The sequence below is a fragment of the Notothenia rossii genome (assembly GCF_949606895.1).
Source record: "Notothenia rossii genome assembly, chromosome: 2".
In the NCBI taxonomy this organism is placed as follows: Eukaryota; Metazoa; Chordata; class Actinopteri; order Perciformes; family Nototheniidae; genus Notothenia; species Notothenia rossii.
The window spans coordinates 34,099,833-34,121,046 of record NC_136904.1 but is presented as its reverse complement, the minus strand read 5'-3'; the positions used below and the strand labels follow the sequence as shown (position 1 = coordinate 34,121,046).

The 21,214-nt window shown below is 43.8% G+C and overlaps 1 protein-coding gene across 3 annotated transcripts in view; it reads left to right on the top strand.

The window, feature by feature from the left end:
- The window catches only part of otog (otogelin), an 82,023-nt gene extending 79,950 nt beyond the window's left edge, over positions 1-2,073 (top strand). For all 3 annotated transcript variants that reach the window (XM_079662436.1, XM_079662437.1, XM_079662435.1), the window contains exon 56: positions 327-2,073. In XM_079662436.1, the coding sequence (XP_079518562.1) occupies positions 327-527 (201 nt within the window). In that variant the 3' untranslated portion in view covers positions 528-2,073. The remainder of the gene's footprint in view (positions 1-326) is intronic.
- Positions 2,074-21,214: the final 19,141 nt, after the last annotated feature.

Here is a 21,214-nt window from a genome sequence, read left to right as displayed (position 1 = left end):
TGTTTGCTCTCTTCCTGTTTTGTGTCCAAAAAAAAAGTAAATCTCTTTTCTAGATGTAGAATAAAAATCCCTGGCAGTGTATTGGAGCTTTTTTATTTCCTGTACATACTGTCGATAACATAATTTATTAATCCCAAAATATGACAAGAACAAATTAAGAAGATTCTGAGAGCAATACATCATATACAGTACATACGCACTTAACTTAAAAGGATACCCATGAAGATAACAATGTGGCAGTTTTTTTTAACTATGCTTAGTTAAATACTGAGTGTGCTTGCTGTTATTGCAGCCCTGTTCCTTTTCACTGACTCTCTGTCCTGCAGGTGAACATCGTGTCATGTGATGGGAAGTGTCCGTCCGCCAGCATCTACAACTACAACATCAACACGTACGCTCGCTTCTGTAAGTGCTGCAGAGAGACGGGGCTGCAGCGGCGCTCCGTGCAGCTCTACTGCAGCGGCAACGCCACCTGGGTCAGCTACACCATCCAGGAGCCCACCGACTGCTCCTGCCAGTGGTCCTAAACACACACACTGCACCGACACACACACAGATGGTGTTTAGATCTACATCCTCTTAAACCACAAAACCATGAAGAGGAAGATGAAAGCCCAGCATTGTTGCTTTAGGATGTTGCGAGAGTGGAATACTGAGCTGGGATTGGCTGGACCTCATGACTGACGCTCTTGCTCTCCAGTTAGTTGTTCTGCTGCCTCTGCTGGCAGAGAGGTTGTACTGCAGGCCATCTGCAGCCAGGGCCATAAAGGTGACCTTTGACCTCCGATATTTACCTTTCAAGGGAAGTAAAACAAGCCTTCATATGACTATTTTGAGGATTTTAATTGATCAACATTTAAAAAACAAACAAAGTTTAAGTTAATTTACTGTGCAGCTTAAATGTTCCTTTAAGTTAATTGTAAAATAAGAGCAGCAGACTGGTGGCATGTAATTCATAGCAGTGATTATAATAACACATTTTCCATCATTCCTTCCCTTCCTTCTATTTTTTATTAAACAAAAAGCTGTCTTTCTCAGTTAAGGCTATGTGCTTTAATATATAAAATTAAACGAGATAAGAAGTAATGCAAATTATTTAAAAGGAAGTCACAAAACACTTGGTAGTTACAGCACTTTTGTAATCATCAGACACATTGTCCCTATTTGGATATCTAATTGATATCAAAATAATATTTGAACACCTCTGCATGGTCCCAAATCCCCCGCTGCACAGCTGCACTGCCACCTCCCTGCCAGACTGCAGAGAAAGGTCAAAGTTAAGCAATGTGAAAAGTAAGTTGAGTTTTGTTTTGAAGGGTGAGCCACTGTTTCTGCTCATAACCTAAGAGTGCTCCTGTGCTTCCATGACTCAAAAGTAGAGAGAGAGAGATTCATATTTTACCCAGAATTCCTCATGTTGTGCTTTGTTTTTTGTAAATATCTTTACTTTTTTTTTTAATGATTTGCAATACCAAATTCTTATATATATATATATATATATATATATATATACATTTTAGAAAAAGCAACTATCAACTGTATATTTAGTGATTTTAAATGTACTTTATATAATCAACATTAGTGAGGTGTTTAACTGATTTAAACCCAACTGTATGTGGAGCACTTTATTTATTTATTGGAGTTTGATAGAGCACAAACGTTGTAATTGTTATGGACAAATACAGAGAGAGAAGCGAAGCATTAGGACTAACTGAGAACATCCAGCCAGACATGCTGCAACATTTGATTTGGTTGTATTACTTCCTGACAGAAGAGGGCTTGATATTGCAATATAAAGGTTTCTCTCTGGACTAAATTCAGATCAAACAGACCCTCCTGGATAGTCGAGGATTTGTATCATACAAATGTACATTTGCGTTTTCAATAAATATTTCTTTTGGAAAAATAGTTTACTCTGTTTATTAGAAAAGGACAGTGTGCAGTAGAGATGATGTTGTTTCTATTCATGTCATAATGTTGTTACTGTACATAATGAACACATTTTCACCTTTTATTCTTTTGGCTGGTTAAGATTAATTAAAGGGGACCAATTATGCACATTTTCACATTTCATATTTGTATTCAGTGTCTCTACTGTGACATGTCTCTATGCTTTAATGTTCAAAAAGTTCTTTATTTTTCTCATACTGCCTGTGCTGCTGCACCTTATTTCATCCTCTGTCTGAAACCAGAGCCCAGTCTGCTCTGATTGGTTAGATGGCTGGCTCTGTTGTGATTGTTCAACTGCTTAGAGATGTCCCGACCCTTAGCCCCTTAGGAGATTTCATGTGTTGGAGCGCTTGCCAATAGAGAGACATCGTGAATGGACGCGTGAGGCATCTGTGAGGCTCCACTAGCACCCCCAAACGCGGCACACCTACAGTGTGAGAGAGGAGAGAGAGAGAGAGACGTTCTGGGGCAGCATAGACAGGTCTTTTGTGTTAGAGTTATACTCGCTACAGGGTGTACTTTGAGGGTTTGTGACTTTGCAGACCGTTTACATGCAGAAAAACCTTCATAACACACAAGGGGACGGGTAATAACTGGAAAAAGCATGACATGGGACCTTTAAGAGATTGTTCTACGAGATTAAATACATCAGCAGTGACCCCACCAGGGGTGGATCTACAGGGGGGCAAGGAAGGGCAGCTGCCCCCCCCCCACTGTAGAGCCTTGCCCCCCCCACTGTAGAGCCTTGCCCCCCTAACTTTTGTTTCCCTAAAACTTTACTTGTAGAAACAAACCTACACTATTTCCACAACTTCTCAAGCAACAAAACAAGCAGTACATTAATTAAAAGTGAATAATTTTAAATATCATTTTAGGCCCGTTAAAAACGTAGCTACGGCCCTGCATTAAAATGCGGCGCGGCGTTCACACAGACCGCGGCTCACACAGCTGCAGAGAGGGAACGAGCTGTCCCAGCACCTGAAGGTGGATCAGCTTCCCCTGGGAGCATTTCCCCTTCCACTAGTTTTGTTTTTACTAAAGACGAGAGCTTGAAACAAAATATTAATAAAACGCTGCCGTTTGAATCGATAGCGTTTAACAGACGGTCGCTGTTTGGGACATTACGTTACAAAATACTACGCAGACAGCGCTGGCTGGGAGACCGATCACTTTATTTGCTAAACTATGCGGTACTATTAAATCCACGTAAATTACACATCACATTAATGAGGCCAGATAAATTAAACCATACATCCTTTACCGTCAAACTGGATCTAAACACAGCTGCCTGTGTGCGTTTGATAAATACTTTCTTATGTTATATTTATTATATGCTACTTAGCTACATGGCCCTAGCGTGTAAAGTTATACAAGCATTTGTACCAGTGCTTTTCACAAGTAGACTCTTGCAGGCCAGAGTAGCTGGAGTGATTCAACAACAACAACAACAAAAAGACATATCTGAGAAGTGATCAGGACGAACAGAAAGAGGAAAAGGAAAACAGTACACTGAAGAGACCAGGAGGGTCAGAGCAGGAGGAAGCCAGGAGGAGATGAAGACATTAGTGAAGAAGAAGAAATGCATGAGGAATAAAGATGAAGTGTCAGAAGAGGGACAGAGGCAGGGATCAGGAGGCAGATGAGACTCGAGCTGGACCACATGGTATGTTCTTATTCTCCTTGCATACAGTACATATTCAATTACAGCAGCACAATCTAGCGGCTCTTAGTGTTGACAAATATGTATTGAAATGTGTTGCTGCATATGTCACCTTTAGCTCTCTTAAGAGATGGGTGATGTCATTTGTGTACTTAATTATAACTAAGTGCTTTTACTGTAGGCCTACTTACAGTAACATAATTCGGAGTATTCTCTGAATCGGGTGCCTTTTGGGTCTTTACATCTTTGAAAAATGAAACCAAAATGTTTGATTATAACATCAGGTAGTGGACTACTTACATGTTCCCACCTCAGGCACAAAATATAAATAATTACTTGGAATTTCTTGAAAAAATGTGACAGGGTTGAAGTTTTTGACAAAAAGTAGCCATGAGACCTTGTTTAGCTAAGATATGGTACCGCATGGAAGTTAAGGACATTACAAAATTGTAATACTTTGCAAAACTATTGTTTATTTTGTAATAAACAATTATCTACTATTATTAATTCATAAAACAGAGTTGAAATGTTGAGCTTGTCAATCTTAATCTGACAATACAAAAACTGAAATATAGGTAAGAGAAGACACTGACACTTGCCTTTCTTTGCCATCTTTGCTTCAAAAGACTTCTGTGATGTAATTCCCTCAATGCAGATGACACATGGACTGATCCATTATTTGAATAGGAGGGTAAATGGTATGGCGTGACTGGGTTGAAACAAACTGAGGGACGTGTGTCAATATTGCAATTTCATAGATAATTTAAGTATTTTTTCAGAATTTCTTTTTGATCAGTTAAAGTTGACAAGCATATGATTATTATTAGCAGCAACATTTTGGGATAATTGGCCATTTTGATTTGTTTAATATTAAATTAATATGTAATAATGCTTAGTGAGGATATGCAAATATGTCTGTCTACTACTAAGACAACCAATTGTTTAAAAGCAAAAAATATATATATATTTAGTTTTACATTTTAATGCAAAACAACCTGTTCCATTAATTAATTGCTTTCAAATACATTTTGTAGTTTCCTTTTATTTAAAATTATTGAAGTAAGCTTTGGGGACTCAAAGGGCACCCGATTGTTTGAACACCTTGTTTCTCTTGTGCATTAAGAACACTTGTGCTAGGGCATGAATTAAAAATAAATAGGTTATATATAGTATAAAATACCAAGTACTGTCTGCCCTCCCATGCCACCCTGACATGACCTCTTGCCCCCCCTTTGCCACCCCATGTATAATGTTCTAGAACCGCCACTGGACCCCACTGATGATTTTTGAAGAGTTTACGTGTCTGAAAAACGATGGTTGTTAACAAGTGGCTGAATTGGACTACAGAAGTTGTCGAGGACGTTGTACGTCATTACACCGAACACGTAAACACTCCTGCTAAGTTTGTTTGCCCTGTTCAGCTTGAAAGCAAGTACCTGCCCCCTGCAAGCTGTTAAAACAAATGCTTCAACTTGTAGAATTTTAAATCTGTATTTTTTAATATGGATCTTAAGTTGGCGTGACGTTGAAGTTGTGCGACCCTGCTGTAGTTTGTTTATAGCATAACTTTAGCATTTTGCATCTGGCGATTAGATTAGAAAATTATAAAAGTAGGGTAGACAGGTGGATATTATCCGGCTGAACAAAACGTGCATTAATCAAACAGGTTCGTTTTTCACAGAACTTATTTCGAGCTATTTTCCAAAATCCTATGGAGAAATCCCGTCGCTTTTTTGTCGAGGGAACCCATGCGCAGCTTACCTCCGGGTAAATACGTCATCCCTGCACCACTCTATAGAAGCACGAGTGTTACATAGTGATGTCAAACCTAAATAACACTACAGGAAATAAAAAACCCTAAAAAGCATAGTAGAGCCCCTTTTAGGATAGGTGAAGTTTTATGTAGTCGGGTTGTTTGGCGTGTTTTACCTACAGTTTGGAGACGCAGGCAGGCGGAACAGCTAAATAAGCAAACCAACGCAATTCTGCAGACGGAGGCAGCAACGAAAGCATTTTAGCCACCTAAACGTCCAACTAACACAAATATATTTCAGTGTAAGTATAAGCTATATTTCAACACTTTACTATGTTTTAGTATTGTTGTTTGAATGCTCAATTTTTTTTAATAGTGTTTGTTTATAGACCGTATATGTTAGGGTTGAGTGAAAGAAGCAAGACCCAAATGCAGATAACTCTGATCAACCTTTATTTCAAGGATAAAAAAAAAATTACTTGGACAAAAAACAGAACACTCACCGGTGAATTCATTCACAAATAAAAGATGAACCAACACTGAACACAGGAAGGGACAAGACTAAATACAGGGAGGGGTAATCATAAGACGAGAAACAGCCGGGCAGGGGAGGAGAAACACAAGGGCCACAGGTGAACACAATCAGACACACCAGGGAAACTAACGACAGGGGAAAAACACATGAAGAAGGACCAGACAACATACAAGGAGGAAAACACCCATAACCAGACATACAAAACTACAAACGTGACATAACATGAGAATTCTGACAGAACCCCCACGTCAAGGGATGGATTCCAGACGTCCCTAAAAAACCCCCACAAAAGTCCAAAACCTCAAGCAGGGTGGGTGGAGGGGGTCCGGAGGAGGGACACAAAACTAGGGCCACCAGGGTGGGCGGAGGGGGTCTGGAGGACGGGTTTTGGGCTGACAGCCCAGGAGCACAGCGGAGGACCCGGAAGGGATCTCGGGCGGACGGCCCGGGGGCAAGGCAGAAGCCGAGAAGGGGGACTCGGGCGGACGGCCCGGGGGCAAGGCAGAGTCCAAGGTGGGGGACTCGGGCGGAAGGCCCGAGGGCAAGGCAGAGTCCAAGGTGGGGGTCTCGGGCGGACGGCCCGGGGGCAAGGCAGAGTCCATGGTGGGGCGAAGGCCACAGCGGGCGAACTCAGGGGGCCGAGCATGAGGGCGAAGGCAGCGGCAGGAAGAGTCAGGGGGCCGGGCCCGAGGGCGAAGACCAGACAGCTCCGGAGGCCGGGCAGGACCCGGTGTCGGCCGAACAGGAACAGGTTCAGGCTTCGGCAGGATTCGGCAGGATCCCCCCACGGAAGAGGACCAGGAGTTGGCAGGACCCCCGGCAAGACAGGTGATGGCGGGGCCTCCAATGGAACAGGACAAGGGGTTGGCAGGACCCCCGGTAGAAGAGTTGTCGGCGGGACCCTCAGAGGAACAGGACATAGGATTGGCAGGACCCCCGGCAGGAGAGTAGTCGACGGGACCCCCAACGGGACAGGATATAGGATTGGCAGGACCCCGGCAGGAGAGTAGTCGGCGGGACCTCCAACGGGACTGGACATGGGGTTGGCAGGACCCCCGGCGGAACCTCCAACAGAACAGGACATAGGATTGGCAGGACCCCCGGCAGAAGAGTAGCCGGCGGGACCCCCAACGGGACAGGACATGGGGTTGGCAGGACCCCCGGCAGGAGAGTAGTCGGCGGGACCCCCAACGGGACAGGACATAGGGTTGGCAGGACCCCCGGCAGGAGAGTAGTCGGCGGGACCCCCAACGGGACAGGACATGGGGTTGGCAGGAGAGTAGTCGGCGGGACCCCCAACGGGACAGGACATGGGGTTGGCAGGACCCCCGGCAGGAGAGTAGTCGGCGGGGCCTCCAACGGCACAGGACACAGGGTTGGCAGGACCCCCGGCAGAGGAGCAGTCGGCGGGACCCCCAACGGGACAGGACATAGGGTTGGCAGGACCCCCGGCAGAAGATTAGTCGGCGGGACCCCCAACGGGACTGGACATGGAGTTGGCAGGACCCCCAGCGGAACCTCCAACGGCACTTCAGTAGGGACTTGAGTAGGGACTCGAGAGGGGACTCGAGAGAGAGGGCTTGAGAGAGGACTCGAGAGGGGACTCGAGAGGTGACTGGGGAGGTGACTGGAGAGGAAACTTGAGAGGGAACTCGAGAGGGGACTTGGGAAGAAACTGGAGAGGGGACTCGAGAGGGAACTTGAGATGGGACTAGAGTTGGGACTAGATAAGGGACTAAAGGAGGGACTGGAGAAGGGACTAGAGAAGGGACTAGAGGAGGGACTAGAGGAGGGACTAGAGTTGGTACTTGAGAAGTGACAAGAGAAGGGACTAGAGGTGGGACTGGAGAAGGGACTAGAGAAGGGAATAGAGAAGGGACTAGAGAAGGGACCTGAGGAGGGACTAGAGAAGGGACTAGGGGAAGGACTATGGAGGGGACTCGAGAAGAGACTAGAGAGGGGACCAGAGAAGGGACTTGAGTTAGGACTCGAGAAGAGACTAGAGATGGGACTATGGCAGCTAGACAAGACTAAATACGGAGCTGGGTCTGGAACCATGGCCGCTGGGGCCGGAACTGGGGCCGGGACCATGGCCAGAACTGGGTCTGGAACCATGGCTGCTGGGGCCAGAACTTGGGCTGGGACCATGGCTGCTGGGGCCAGAACTGGGTCTGGAATCATGGCTGCTCTGGCCAGAACTGGGTCTGGAACCATGGCTCTTGGGGCTCGGGTTGCTAGCCTGGCCTTGCGACTCCTTCTTTTAGGAGCCGTTTGGAGGCTTCGTGGACCTCCAAAAGCCAGACGAGTTCCAGAGAACGGCTCCTGGACAGGAGCAGGAGCAGAAGCAAGGGTAGACTCCAAACGGACCACACCGATGCTCGTGGTGTCATAAAGGGAATTGGGAGGCAGAGAGCTAGCCTGCCTGAGGCTAGCAGGCAGGGGATAACACACCGAGAGGAACTCCAAAATCCAGCCAGGTAAGAATCTCACTAAGCCTGGTTTCTCGATAGTTATCTGGCGCGCCTCTGCCAGAGCAGCCTCTCTCTGCTGAACCCCGGACGCTCCCATACATTGATCAGAGCAGGTAGCCAAAGAAAAGGTAAAATCCAACAATTCCTGCTCAAAAGGATCTGCTGGGCCCATATTTGGTTGGTTCGTACTGTTACGGTTGAGTGAAGGAAGCAGGACCCAAATGCAGATAACTCTGATTAACCTTTATTTCAAGGATAAAAAGAAAATAACTTGGACAAAAAACAGAACAGGGACAAGACTAAATACAGGGAGGGTTAATCACAAGACGAGAAACAGCCGGGCAGGGGAGGAGAAACACAAGGGCCACAGGTGAACACAATCAGACAATTAGACAACCCAGGGAAGCTAACGACAGGGGGGAAACACAGGAAGAAGGACCAGACAATATACAAGGAAGAAAACACCCATAACCAGACATACAAAACTACAAACGTGACATATCATGAGAATCCTGACAGTATACTTTGTTAAAAAAAGTATTCTGACTACCTTTTTTTTGTTTGCTGTGTCTAGTCAGATTTGAGTGTAACATGAAAACACTGCTGTTACTTCTTTAATTTCAGAGGCTCAGTGTCCCCTATCAATCAAACACTTCTCCAGATGTGTGAGGATGGATAACCAGAGGAAGTCAGACCAGTAAATCTGCTCCTGCTCCTGCTCCTCCTCCTCCTCCTCCTCCTCCTCCTCCTCCTCCTCCTCTTGTGTCTCAGACTCCAGACTGGCTGGACGGCAGATTACATGCTGCAGTGTGTTGGCACGGGCAGACGGGAAAATGATACCGAGCCGTGAACCCACAAATCCAGGGATTTCTTAGCAGACATGTAAGCCGGGCCATCAATGTTTATATCTGATGAGCTGGAAAAGGGCGGGTGAGGAGATCACAAAGAGCTCCGATGGAGAGTGGAGCGCAGGGAAGTCTTTCAGGAACAGTGCAGATCTACCCAGATAATCATGTGAAGTGGTTAAAGCACAAACTTTATGATGGTCTGACCCCGACTTTGGAAACCTCCCCCATACTCAGCCGTAGGAGGGGGAGCAATGGTGGAGAAGTGTTCTTGAATACTAAAGTCAACTTATGGCATTCAATAAAAAACAGTCATTGTTAAGCGTTCTATAAAAATGCCATAGCGTAATATATGTCATAAATGCAATGCAATGTCATAGTTTGTATACAACACCATCAGAAATAGTTTTACATTTTGTACCATAGTTTGCCATAAAAGTATCATAGTATGGAGGCCCTATTAGGTAGTGTGTTATATTTGGTTTGGTTCTTGTTTCAGACAGAGGGTGAAAAGAGGTGCTGCAGCACATGCAGTATGAGAAAAATAAATACTTTTTTTTACATTAAAGCATGTAAACATGTCACAGTAGAGGAAAGAAATACAAATATGAATCTGAACATTTAAGAAAAGTCCCCAAGCGGGAATCTGCAGTTTTTCTGACATCTTGAAATGTTGACAAACGTGTGAGCGATATCAAAGAATGGCTACAAACATAATAATCTTATCAAATGATTCACTGTATCACATTACCCAACAGTATATAAGGGAGTTAAAAATAGCACAACCTTTAAAATCCACAGCAGTAAAATTCACACTTCATATAAATACAAAAACATCATATATCACTGACAGAAAACACTTTGCCACCACAATTCGAGTTTTTACTCATATTCTTTTCTGAAGCCGTATCTTGAATGCAGTAGTCGGAAGGATTTTAAACGGTTAAATATTAGTATCTTAACATAGGTAAAGCATCCAAATATTTTTTCCACTACTGTAATCATGTTTAGAAAGCAGCTGTTGCTGACTGAATTTCTATAAAATTCTCTAGTTTACTGTCAATAATCAACTAATAACTCAGTAGGAGAAGAAGAGGACCTGGGGGAACAAAGTGCAAAACACTCAGTTGTTAAACATTCATGACAACTTTAGTGCACTTGAATTGGGATTTAAATGTTATGTGTGGTTGCATAGTGTTGTTGTATTATGGGTCAGCTCTGGGGGACGGGAGCTGAAGTTTACCCCACTACACTACAACAGCTGCAGCCCCTCCCCACTTCAAATGACACCCACCCTTTAAGTGCTTCATGTCTGCATTCATTTTGCCAACCCAAAAAGCTAAAGCTCTGAAATGCCTTCAAAACCATTAATTAATAACCATTATTTAGTCATCATTAATTCAGTAAAGACAATTGTTTAACTAAAGTCATGTTCTTAAGTACAACATAAAGGTACTCAAGTACTATACAGTACAGGTACAATTTAAGAGGTAGCTGCGCTTCAAATGAGAATTTCTATTTTCTGCCACTTCAAAAATTACATTTGTTTAAGATAAAGACAAATTAGAATAAAAAGAGAAAAATATAAAATACATTTATAGGGTCACTGGTAGTTCAAGATACATTTGGCAAAAGTTAAATACAAACATTTTAATAATCACATCAAAATAACTGAGATGGCAGGTTTCAGGATCTTTTTTGCAAAACTGTACCTCAAACATTATTTGTGTTTAAGGTGAACAGCTAAAAACAAAACCTAAAGTACAGTAGTGTAACGTGTGCATAGAAAACTGTCCTTAGATGACCCATGATGCCTTTCAGCAGTGGCTTCAAACACGGTTAGGAAGGAGAGAAACAACGTATATCGGCCTCCGCGATTAACATGTATAAATTCAAAAGAATAAAATTACAATTTGTGAATTTTCCACAGCCAACCTGTGCCTGATGTTCTCCTGAGCTGGCCCAAGGCCAGAGAGAAATGCATTATGGGAGAGGGCTCAGTGACTTTAATGGAGAGTGACTGTCAGCTTGACAAGCCCAAAACAGCTGCACACACACACACACACACACACACACACACACACACACACACACACACACACACACACACACACACACACACACACACACACACACACACACACACACACACACACACACACACACACACACACACACACACACACACACACACACACACACAGAGCTGCGGGAAGGGGGACACTACACCCTTCCCAAACTCATCCTCGCTGGCGATCAGCTGCTGCAGTATTTCTTCATTTCTGATTACGCTGAAGTTAAGTGGTAAACATTTTTGATTTACTAATTATTATCTGGCAAACCATGCACATATTTGAAAATCTGAATTCAATAACCTTTTGGGCATTTTTACACATAGTAACCAATTATAACAAAGACACACATGTATTCATACTTTTTGCAAATGTTCAAATTTAAAGGTGATCAGTTGGGAAGAAGGAAGAAATAAAATACTGAAGGCTATACAGTCCGACATTTTCTGTCAAGATAAGATGACAAGATGGAGGAAGAGGGTTCTCTCCTCAAACAGAGCCACTCAGACCTCCAGGCCCAGAACATCCACCTGCAGGAGTTCAACACAGAAAAAGAGAGAAGGAGAAGATGAGAAAGGAGGAGAAGAAGGCAACAAAGGAGGCAGAAAGGAGGCAGGAGAAGGAGAGGAGAGAGGAGGCTGAAAGAACAGGAGAAGAGGGAGGGGATGAAAAGACTCTTGGAGTAACTCATCCTCTCTCCCCAACATCTCCCCATTCCTCATCCTACTTAAAACCACAGACCGTAACCCTAACCCAACCCCTTATCTCCAGATAACCTAAAACTTCCACCATTAACCTCACCCTCCACCATCTTAACACCCCCACGCCACAGCGACAGTGTCATATTGATCAAAGTTTAGAATTTGGAAGTCATTCAGCTTGTCCATGAGAAAATATGCATTTTAGTTATCATTCATCTGGAGTCAAATGCACTTCAAGACCATTCCATGATTACATGATTAAACTCTTTAAATAAAATCAATCAGCAACACTAAAAAGCAATCAGGTAAATTCATGCAGTTTCAAAATACCGAGAAAAAATAACAACATTGGATTCCAAACTGTAGTAGAGAAGAAGTAAAAAGTAGTATTATATTAGTACCTCAAAATATACTTTAGTACGGTAGTTGAGTAAATCTACTTTATTAAATTCCACTACTGATTATGTAAATATGTGTTTGACGCAACATCACACACTGCACTAGAGCTCTGCTGCACTCCTCTCCTCCATACTCCTGCCACCCTGAACATGAGCTCACAGGAACGTGATGACACAGAGGGTTCCTGTGAAGCATAACATTGCATGTCCTGTGTCCGTACTCCAAGGGTTCTAACATGTGGCAGAGCAGCATTCATTTGTTTAACACTAGAACCTATTTCTTTATAGCAAATCACCTCCAAGCAGCAGCTACCATGAGTTCAAATCTTTCTGAAACGAGTCGTTTTGAGAGAGCTTTTTACCTGACCTGGTTTAAAGGGTTATGAAATGTTTTAATGAGCTGTTTTATACTATAAACAAGTTCATATTAATTAGCTGATTCAGCAGGTTCTGACTAGGATAGATTCCATCCTGATTCAGTTTTATTTTCCCGATTATTGGTGGAATTGGTGAAACATGTTAAAGGTAAATGTCATTCTTGGTAAATAGGATAATAATAATAATGAACTTTATGTTAACACATTTAAATTACAAAACTCAGGTAAAAAGTTAATCCTTTTTTTATTTTTGAATAAAGTGTTTCACAATTGAGTTATGTAATTCTCTTTTATGTCTATATTGTATTGATTTTATTTACGTCTATATTTGAAAGTCATACAGTATATTGCGAAAATGTTTGCAAAAGTGTTCAGAAGATTTCAAAAACTACATTTAAAAAAATGTATGCGATGAACAATTGATTTGTAGATGAACAGAAATTAATCTGCAGTCTTTTGTTAAAAACATTTTGCAACCATTTACTTTTTCCAATTTCATATCTTTCAGGGCGTTTCGGTTTTCTTTGTAAATTAAATGTTCTAGGGTTTTGGACAAAAATAGCACATTTTAAATACTGACTTTGGCTTTGGGAATTTCCCTTTTTATTGACGTTCCAACAAATCAACACGTCATGTTTTTAAATATCTACTGTATAAAACTTAAAGAAAACAAAATTACTACTAAAGATTTTGACTTTGACATACTGATGAGTTCACTTCCTGTTAAGGTCAGAAGCTCATAAAACACGTCAGCACCGTCACAGCTTCAATCAGAGCTCCTTGTGTCGCTGCGTCTTTAACAGCGAGGCTGCGTCGCTCTGATTTACACCCCTGAGAAAGAGGAGCAGTGAAAAAACATCCCGATGTCAGAGGCAGCTGATGACAAGGCCAGAGCCGGCCTTCAGGTGACGTCCTGGGACAGAGCGCTTGACATTTGTCCCTAGTACAGGAAACGACCTGGTGGCTTTGTCACAGCAGGGGCAGATAGAGAGAACAGGTTGAATTGATTTAACCTTTGACCCCTGAGAGCAGTGAAGACAGAGGATGGTGGACATGATCTGTTTTTAAGAGTGAAACAGAGGAGGAGTGTGGGAGCAGGAAGAGAGATAGCTGCTTCCTCTAACTGTCAATCAGAGAAGAGGTTTTCAGATGTGTCACAAAAAGTAAAAGCAATAATACAACGCTGCCAAACGCGCAGTAGCAGTGTTCAGTTATTATGCTCCGTATATCTGGAACAAACTTTAGGAAACTGCAGGAAATTCTCATTTCTCTTTAATCAAAGCAGAATACTTTTTTTATTTTGCCATTGCCTTCCATTCAATCAAATAATTATCCATATCTTAAACTGCACTGTAACTTTTATTCTTTATTTTTTAACCTGTTTTTGTTATTTTTTTGCCGGTTTTATTTGTAATCTCTTTGCTTTGTATTCAACAGTCATTTATAAGGTGTTTCTGTTGCACTATATCTTTTTGCTTTGAGGTTTTTTTTGTAAAGCGCTTTGAACTTGTGTTGAAATGTTGTTTATTACGGTAGCAAACAGGTGCAAACGCACAACAACGGCCCAAAATACTAACATTAGGAGAAACGCGCTGTACTTAAAAAGAATATAAATATTAAAAACAAAAATGTGCCACAACACATGCAGCATTATGCGGGGGCTCCCGCAACATCTTGCAAGAAACAGCGTCTCTGAGGGCTTCTTAACATTTAACAAACTATGAATGTGTCATACCCACTTAACGGGAAGAAACTCAGCTACCTGACAATATGAACCATTTTTACCGAAACAAAACACAAGTCTAACGCCAAGCCTCTGCATGAGCACTAAGCGAAAGAGTGCTAACGCACTTAGCACATAACTCACGGTAGAAATATTTCATACTTAATCGGATCTGCACAAACAAGATATCATCTGAAAGATTCCAATGGTATAAGTATCATTCGCGGCAGCAAAGGAGAAACCACAACTTAGCTTTATTGTACGTAGCCAAAACGGCAAATGCGTCTTACCTTTGCTGTTTTCTGATCAAAAGTTGTGTTCAATGGCATTAAGACGCATACAAACGCTGCTGAAGGTTAATCCAATGTCTCTGTGTCCCTTTGAAATTATTACTGATAATCCATCATCATATTTATGGCAATAATCATATTTTTATATAGAGTGTGACAGAGCTTCCGGTTTTGGGCCAACTGCGTGCGCATCACTCTCAATCCTCAATGGTAATGTTTATGGATTTAGGAACTTCCCCTCAATTCTATTGGCTCTAACGGTTAAAAAGTGGTGTCAATCATCAAAATCGACCAATGGGTTCCAGAGAAACGGCAAATCCACCCAAATGACCCCAGAGGTGGGTTTCTTTTTCTAAATCTCTCTAAAAAGGTCAAATGTCACTTGTTTTGCATCAATCTTGATACAGGGTACTTATTATATGTTGTACTTTGGATTCCTAAAGCTTTTTGTCTACTATCCCATCATTCAAGGGTGGTTTCCAGTGGTGTAGTCTACGTGATACGCTGGTATACGCCGTATACCCACTAGAAAATGCCAGTGATTTCCGTATGCCCTCTTAAAAATGAGCGATGATACGTAACAACATCATTTTGTGACTTCGCTTTCACGCTTTCGCCCCCTTCTGTGTTAATACTTTTGGACGTCTGGGGCTTCCGTCGCCTTTGGCCTGTTGCTAAGCAACAGCAACACACTTTGTTCGGCTCTGACAAACCCCACGTTTCTCTAACATTATCAGAATTTGATCCTTCCATCATTCAAGTTCGTGGGGCGCTAAATAGGAAGCAAACATGAAACGAAAACAGACGAAAATATTTTAATGTTTTCCGAAGTTTTCCCCTATTACCACTACAGAAGAAGAGCCAGGTCAGGCGGCTGTCCTAAAGGTGACAGAGAACGAGCCCGGCGCTACCGCAAATTTACGTGGAATTAGCATGGTTATCATTAACGTAACAGTAGCTGGAATGTAAGAACAGGCATCCTTGGTTAGAGTGGATGGACAGAAAGTTAGGTAAATGTCAGCACACATGCAAAGGAAAGCTGATCTAAACAACAGAAATTCATAAAGTCAATGACTATGCAAATGAGAGTTAATTCATGGTCATGTTAAAAGTGCATTTAAAACATTTGCACCATTATATTACTATATGTTAGTTATCAGTAGTTGTCAAATAATTAGCTATTGAAAAAGTGGAACATTTTTCTCCTTTTATCTGCTTTTCATGCATTTGTTAGCCATGATGTAAATATTGTGAGCAGTTTATTAAATACTTTTGAGTAAATCTTGGCTCTTTTCTGCAGATATTATTGGTAAAAACGTGTATTATGCTAATTAGTCATGGTTTTGTTTATTTCCAGGTTGTGCTCTTTGCAGCGCTACAAAATCAACAGGTGTCCTCACAGAACAACGAGTGTCTATGTCTGAGGAGTGGGTGTACTTTAAGATCCAGTCCTCAGATTCAAGCAGATCAACATCTCTGGCCTCTTTGAGAAACAAGATTAGACGACATGAGACGTCCAGAGCACACAAAATAGCCCAGGAGCTCACGGAGAAGGGTGGACAGGATTTAGTTGGAAATTTGGTGAGAGCTGTGTCAGAGACAGTGTTTGCAGTAGGCCATATTGAGATTTTGATAAAAATGTCGATTAATTGTTCAACCCTAGAAGATAAGTGGGCTTTTTCCATCATTGTTCATTCTTTTATTTTTTTATTGTTAATGTCTCTGGCAGTTAAAAGTCACATACAAATGCTTATAATACATTGACATGTTGATAACACATAACCAGTCTCAAGACTAGTCTATGCATTAGTAAGTGTGATGGTGTTCATGAGGTGTTGCTTCGAGACAGGATGAATACAATTATTACAGTATACCCACTACAAAAAAGTAGACTACACTGGTTTTCACTATAAGTAATGTTTTTTTTTTGGATTTTTATTTAAAAATAAAAACATCTATACTGATTCTGACTTTTCTACATCCAACTCACAGGTGTATCATTGCTTTGAGAAAAAAGATGATTTATTTACCCGTTTTAGAAGTGAAGATATGGTCATTTGTTCTGGGAATATATTTTTCGAGTCTGAAACCTGAAAAACAGGCTCAGGGCTTAACAGGTTAAAAGATATAAAAACATTTTCCAACTACAAAACTCTTCAAGAAGCTCAAAACTCAATGGAAACAGGGACACTAAAAAGTGATGGACACAGTTGCGATCGGAGCTGTTGTTGATGTTACGGGATAAGAAGTTGTCAAACTGTAACTGTTACTGGAAACTTACCTAAAATATAAGTTTTATTGGCTTATTTAAACGATGTGATTGCATGATTCCTTCTGGTATTATTGCAATACTGCTGTAAGCTAGCTAGCTAGCTAACCTAGTCATTTCAAATATAGTGCAAAACACTTACAATCATGAAACAGACTAACTCTGCCACCTGTGAGAGTTGGCCAACAGCATTCAGAGTCAAATGACTAACTATGCAGAAATAGAGAGTGCCTTAACATGTACGGCGCATGATTATGTTATAACTGGTGAATATCGACTAATTAAAACATATACTGCTAGTTTAATTTTTAAATGCATCATATTATTTTTTGATACTTTGTATTTCAAATCTTAACATCTAGAGTATCTATAAAAAGCTGTCAGATAAACAAAACAGACCAAAATAAGATTAACTTACAAAAATAAGAAATTGAAATATACTTAGTTATGTTCTATCACTTATACCTACTTATTATAAAAATGGAATTGTATTAACCTCTATAGATATTGTGACCGTCCCTCGACTCCTCTAAGCAAGTGAAGAAATACAGTTTTCTCTTAGCAGCGGTTTGTTGTTTCGTAAGAGAGGGTGAGTTTTCAGGAACAATGACTGAAAGTCACAAAGCAGTGGGGAGTCACACATGAGTGAGGCAGCTGTCTGCTCACTTACTGTATGTGTACAAATAACACAACTTCACAAACAATATTTCAGTTACAGTAAAGGTACTGATGTAACTGCAATTTTATTTAATAATCTAGTAAATAGAAGTTGTGACGTACACTACCGTAGAAAATGAGTGTCCGTTTGCCACACAACTTGGTTGTGTACAGTCAGATTTCTGAGAAGAATACTCTATATTTTTGAGTGGTCTTTATGCTATGAGTTTGTAAAGTACTCTTTACCAGTGAAGGTTATTTGTATGAACATTTTATTTGTACATGGAGGAAAAAACGCTGAACAATGGTTAGATAAGACTTACAATTTAAGGGCAGAAAGAGAAGAAGATACCTGTAAGCAACAGTTGAATTGTCAAACTCCTAGGTTTATGTCACGGTTTTAGTGTTGTCTGTCTGGTTATGGGTTTTGTAAGTCTGTTCATTCGGTGTTTTGTCTTCCTCCTTGTGTTTTGTCTGGTCCTCCTCCCTGTCGTTAGTTTCCCTGGTGTGTCTGATTGTCTCATTGTATTCACCTGTTGCCCTTGTTCCCTCCCCTGCCCAGCTGTGTCTTGTCCTGTGATTACCCTTCTGTGTATTTAGTCTAGTCTTCCCCTGTGTTCCATGTTGGTTCATTGTTTCCCCTCCATGTTATTCCACGGTCTGTGTTCTTTGTGCTGCTCATTTGTTTTTTGGATATTTTGGATACTGCCTTTTTTGCCACAGCTTTTATTATTTTAATAAAGCTTGCTTTTCGTTAATACTGCTTTTGGGTCCTACCTTTTCCACGCATCCTGACAGAATGAACAGACCAACAATGGACCCAGCAGATTTTTATTTTGATTTGGACTTGTTCTCCCTAGAGTACACTCTTCAGTGTCATTATGCTGAATGGAGTAGAACCTCGGCTAAAAGGGACAAAGAGGCTGTCCTCAAAAAGGCACAAATGGAGGTGGACAACGTGCCATGGTTGAGAAACTCATTGCATGAGTTTCTCAGAGTTTTTTCTCGTAGCCCTGAGTGCCAGTCTCCATTCTCTGACCCTTTCTTGGGATCCAGTCTGGCGTTTGGAGGTTCACCGAGCCTCCAAAAGACCTCTAAAAGACGCAAGGTCAGGAAGCCAGCGCGTACTCAGGTACCGGTCCTAGCAGCCATGGTTCCAGCTCCAGAACCGGAACCCACAGCCATGTTTTCGGGCTCCAGTACTGGCTCTCCGGCCGACGCCAGCTCCCCGTGTCCTGTCGGCGTACCGGCCAACGCCAGCTCCCCGTGTCCTGTCGGAGTACCGACCGACTCCAGCACCTCGTCTCATGTTGGCTCTCCAGCCGACGCCAGCTCCCTGAGTCCTTTCGGCGTACCAGCCGACTCCAGCACCCCTTGTCCTGTCGGAGTACCGACCGTCTCAAGTCACCTCTCAAGTCCCCTCTCTAGTCCCCTCTCTAGTCCCCTCTCTAGTCCCCTCTCGAGCCCCCTCTCGAGCCCCCTCTCGAGTCCCCTCTCGAGTACCTTCTCGAGTTCCCTCTCTAGTCCCCTCTCTAGTCACCTCTCGAGTTCCCTCTCAAGTCACCTCTCAAGTCTCCTCTCGATTACCCTATCAAGTCCCCACTCGAATTCCCTCTCGAGTCACCTCTCAAGTCTCCTCTCAAGTACCTTCTTGAGTCCCCTATCTAGTCCCCTCTCGAGTTCCCTCTCGAGTCACCTCTCGAGTTCCCTCTCGAGACCCATCTCAAGCTCCCTCTCGAGTCCCCTCTCGAGTCCCCTCTCAAGTCACCTCTCGAGTTCCCTCTCAAGCTCCCTCTCGAGTCCCCTCTCCAGTCACATCTCAAGTACCTTCTCGAGTTCCCTCTCAAGTCCCCTCTCGAGTCCCCTCTCGAGTCCCCACTCGAGTCTCCTTACAAGTCAAGTCTCAAGTTCCCTCTCAAGTCCCCTCTCGAGTTCCTTCTCGAGTCCCCTCTCGAGTCCCCTCTCGGGGAGTCCCCTCTCGAGTCCCCTCTCGAGTCTCCTCTCGAGTCCCCTCTCGAGTCGCCTCTCGAGCTCCCTCGCGAGTCTCCTCTCGAGCTCCCTCGCGAGTCTCCCTCTCGAGCTCCCTCTCGAGTATCCTCTCGAGTCCCCTCTCAAGTTCCTTCTCCAGTCACCTGTCGAGTCTCCGCTCAAGTTCCCTCTCGAGATCCCTCTCGAGTCCCCTCTCGAGTCTCCTCTCGAGTCCCCTCTCGAGTCGCCTCTCGAGCTCCCTCGCGAGTCTCCTCTCGAGCTCCCTCGCGAGTCTCCCTCTCGAGCTCCCTCTCGAGTATCCTCTCGAGTCCCCTCTCAAGTTCCTTCTCCAGTCACCTGTCGAGTCTCCGCTCAAGTTCCCTCTCGAGATACCTCTCGAGTCACCTCTCGAGTTCCCTCTCGGGTCCCCTCTCGAGTCTCTTCTCGAGTCCCCTCTCAAGTCACCTTTCAAGTCACCTCTCGAGTCCCCTCTCAAGTCCCTACCCAATGTTCTGTGCCGTTGGAGGTTCCGCTGGGGGTCCAGCCAGCTCCATGTCCAGTCCCGTTGGGGGTCCCGCCGATTACTCTTCTGCCGGGGGTCCTGCCAACCCTATGTCCTGTGCCGTTGGAGGCCCCGCCGACTGCTCTTCTGCCGGGGTCCTGCCAACCTTATGTCCTGTGCCGTTGGAGGTCCCGCCGACTACTCTCCTGCCGGGGGTCCTGCCGGCCCTGTGTCCTGTCCAGTTGGGAGTCCCGCCGACTACTCTTCTACCGGGGGCCCTGCCAACCCCATGTCCTGTTTCGTTGGAGGCTTCGACATCACCTGTCTCGCCGGGGGTCCTGCCAACTCCTTGTCCTCTTCCGTGGGGGATCTTGCCGACACCTGTCCCACCGGCTCCGGTTCCTGTCCGGTCGACACCGGCTCCTGCCCGGCCCCCTGAGAGCCGCGGTCTTCGCCCTCGAGCCCGGCCCCCTGAGTGCTGCAGTCTTCGTCCTCGGGCCCGGCCCCCTGACTCTTCCTGCCGCTGCCTTCGCCCTCATGCTTGGCCCCCTGAGTTCGCCCGCTGTGGTCTTCGCCCCTCCATGGACTCTGCCTTGCCCCCGGGCCGTCCGCCCGAGACCCCCTCCTTGGACTCTGCCTTGCCCCCGGGCCGTCCGCCCGAGACCCCCACCTTGGTCTCTGCCTTGCCCCCGGGCCGTCCGCCCCAGACCCCCTCCTTGGTCTCTGCCTTGCCCCCGGGTCTTCCGCCCGAGACCCCCTCCTTGGTCTCTGCCTTGCCCCCGGGCCGTCCGCCCGAGACCCGTCCTCCAGACCCCCTCCACCCACCCTTTCTTTGCCCTAGTTATTAGTGTGTGTATATATGTGTATGTGTGTGTGTGTGTGTATATATATATATATATATACTAGTTATGAGTATATATTGTTCCATGACATTATAATGCTAGAAAATATTCCACAGTCTCTATATGTTTCCAAAATGGTGGTTTGTAAGAACCAAATGAGAGCCATCCGACAGTGATGTTTTTTATTTATAGCGTTTTGTT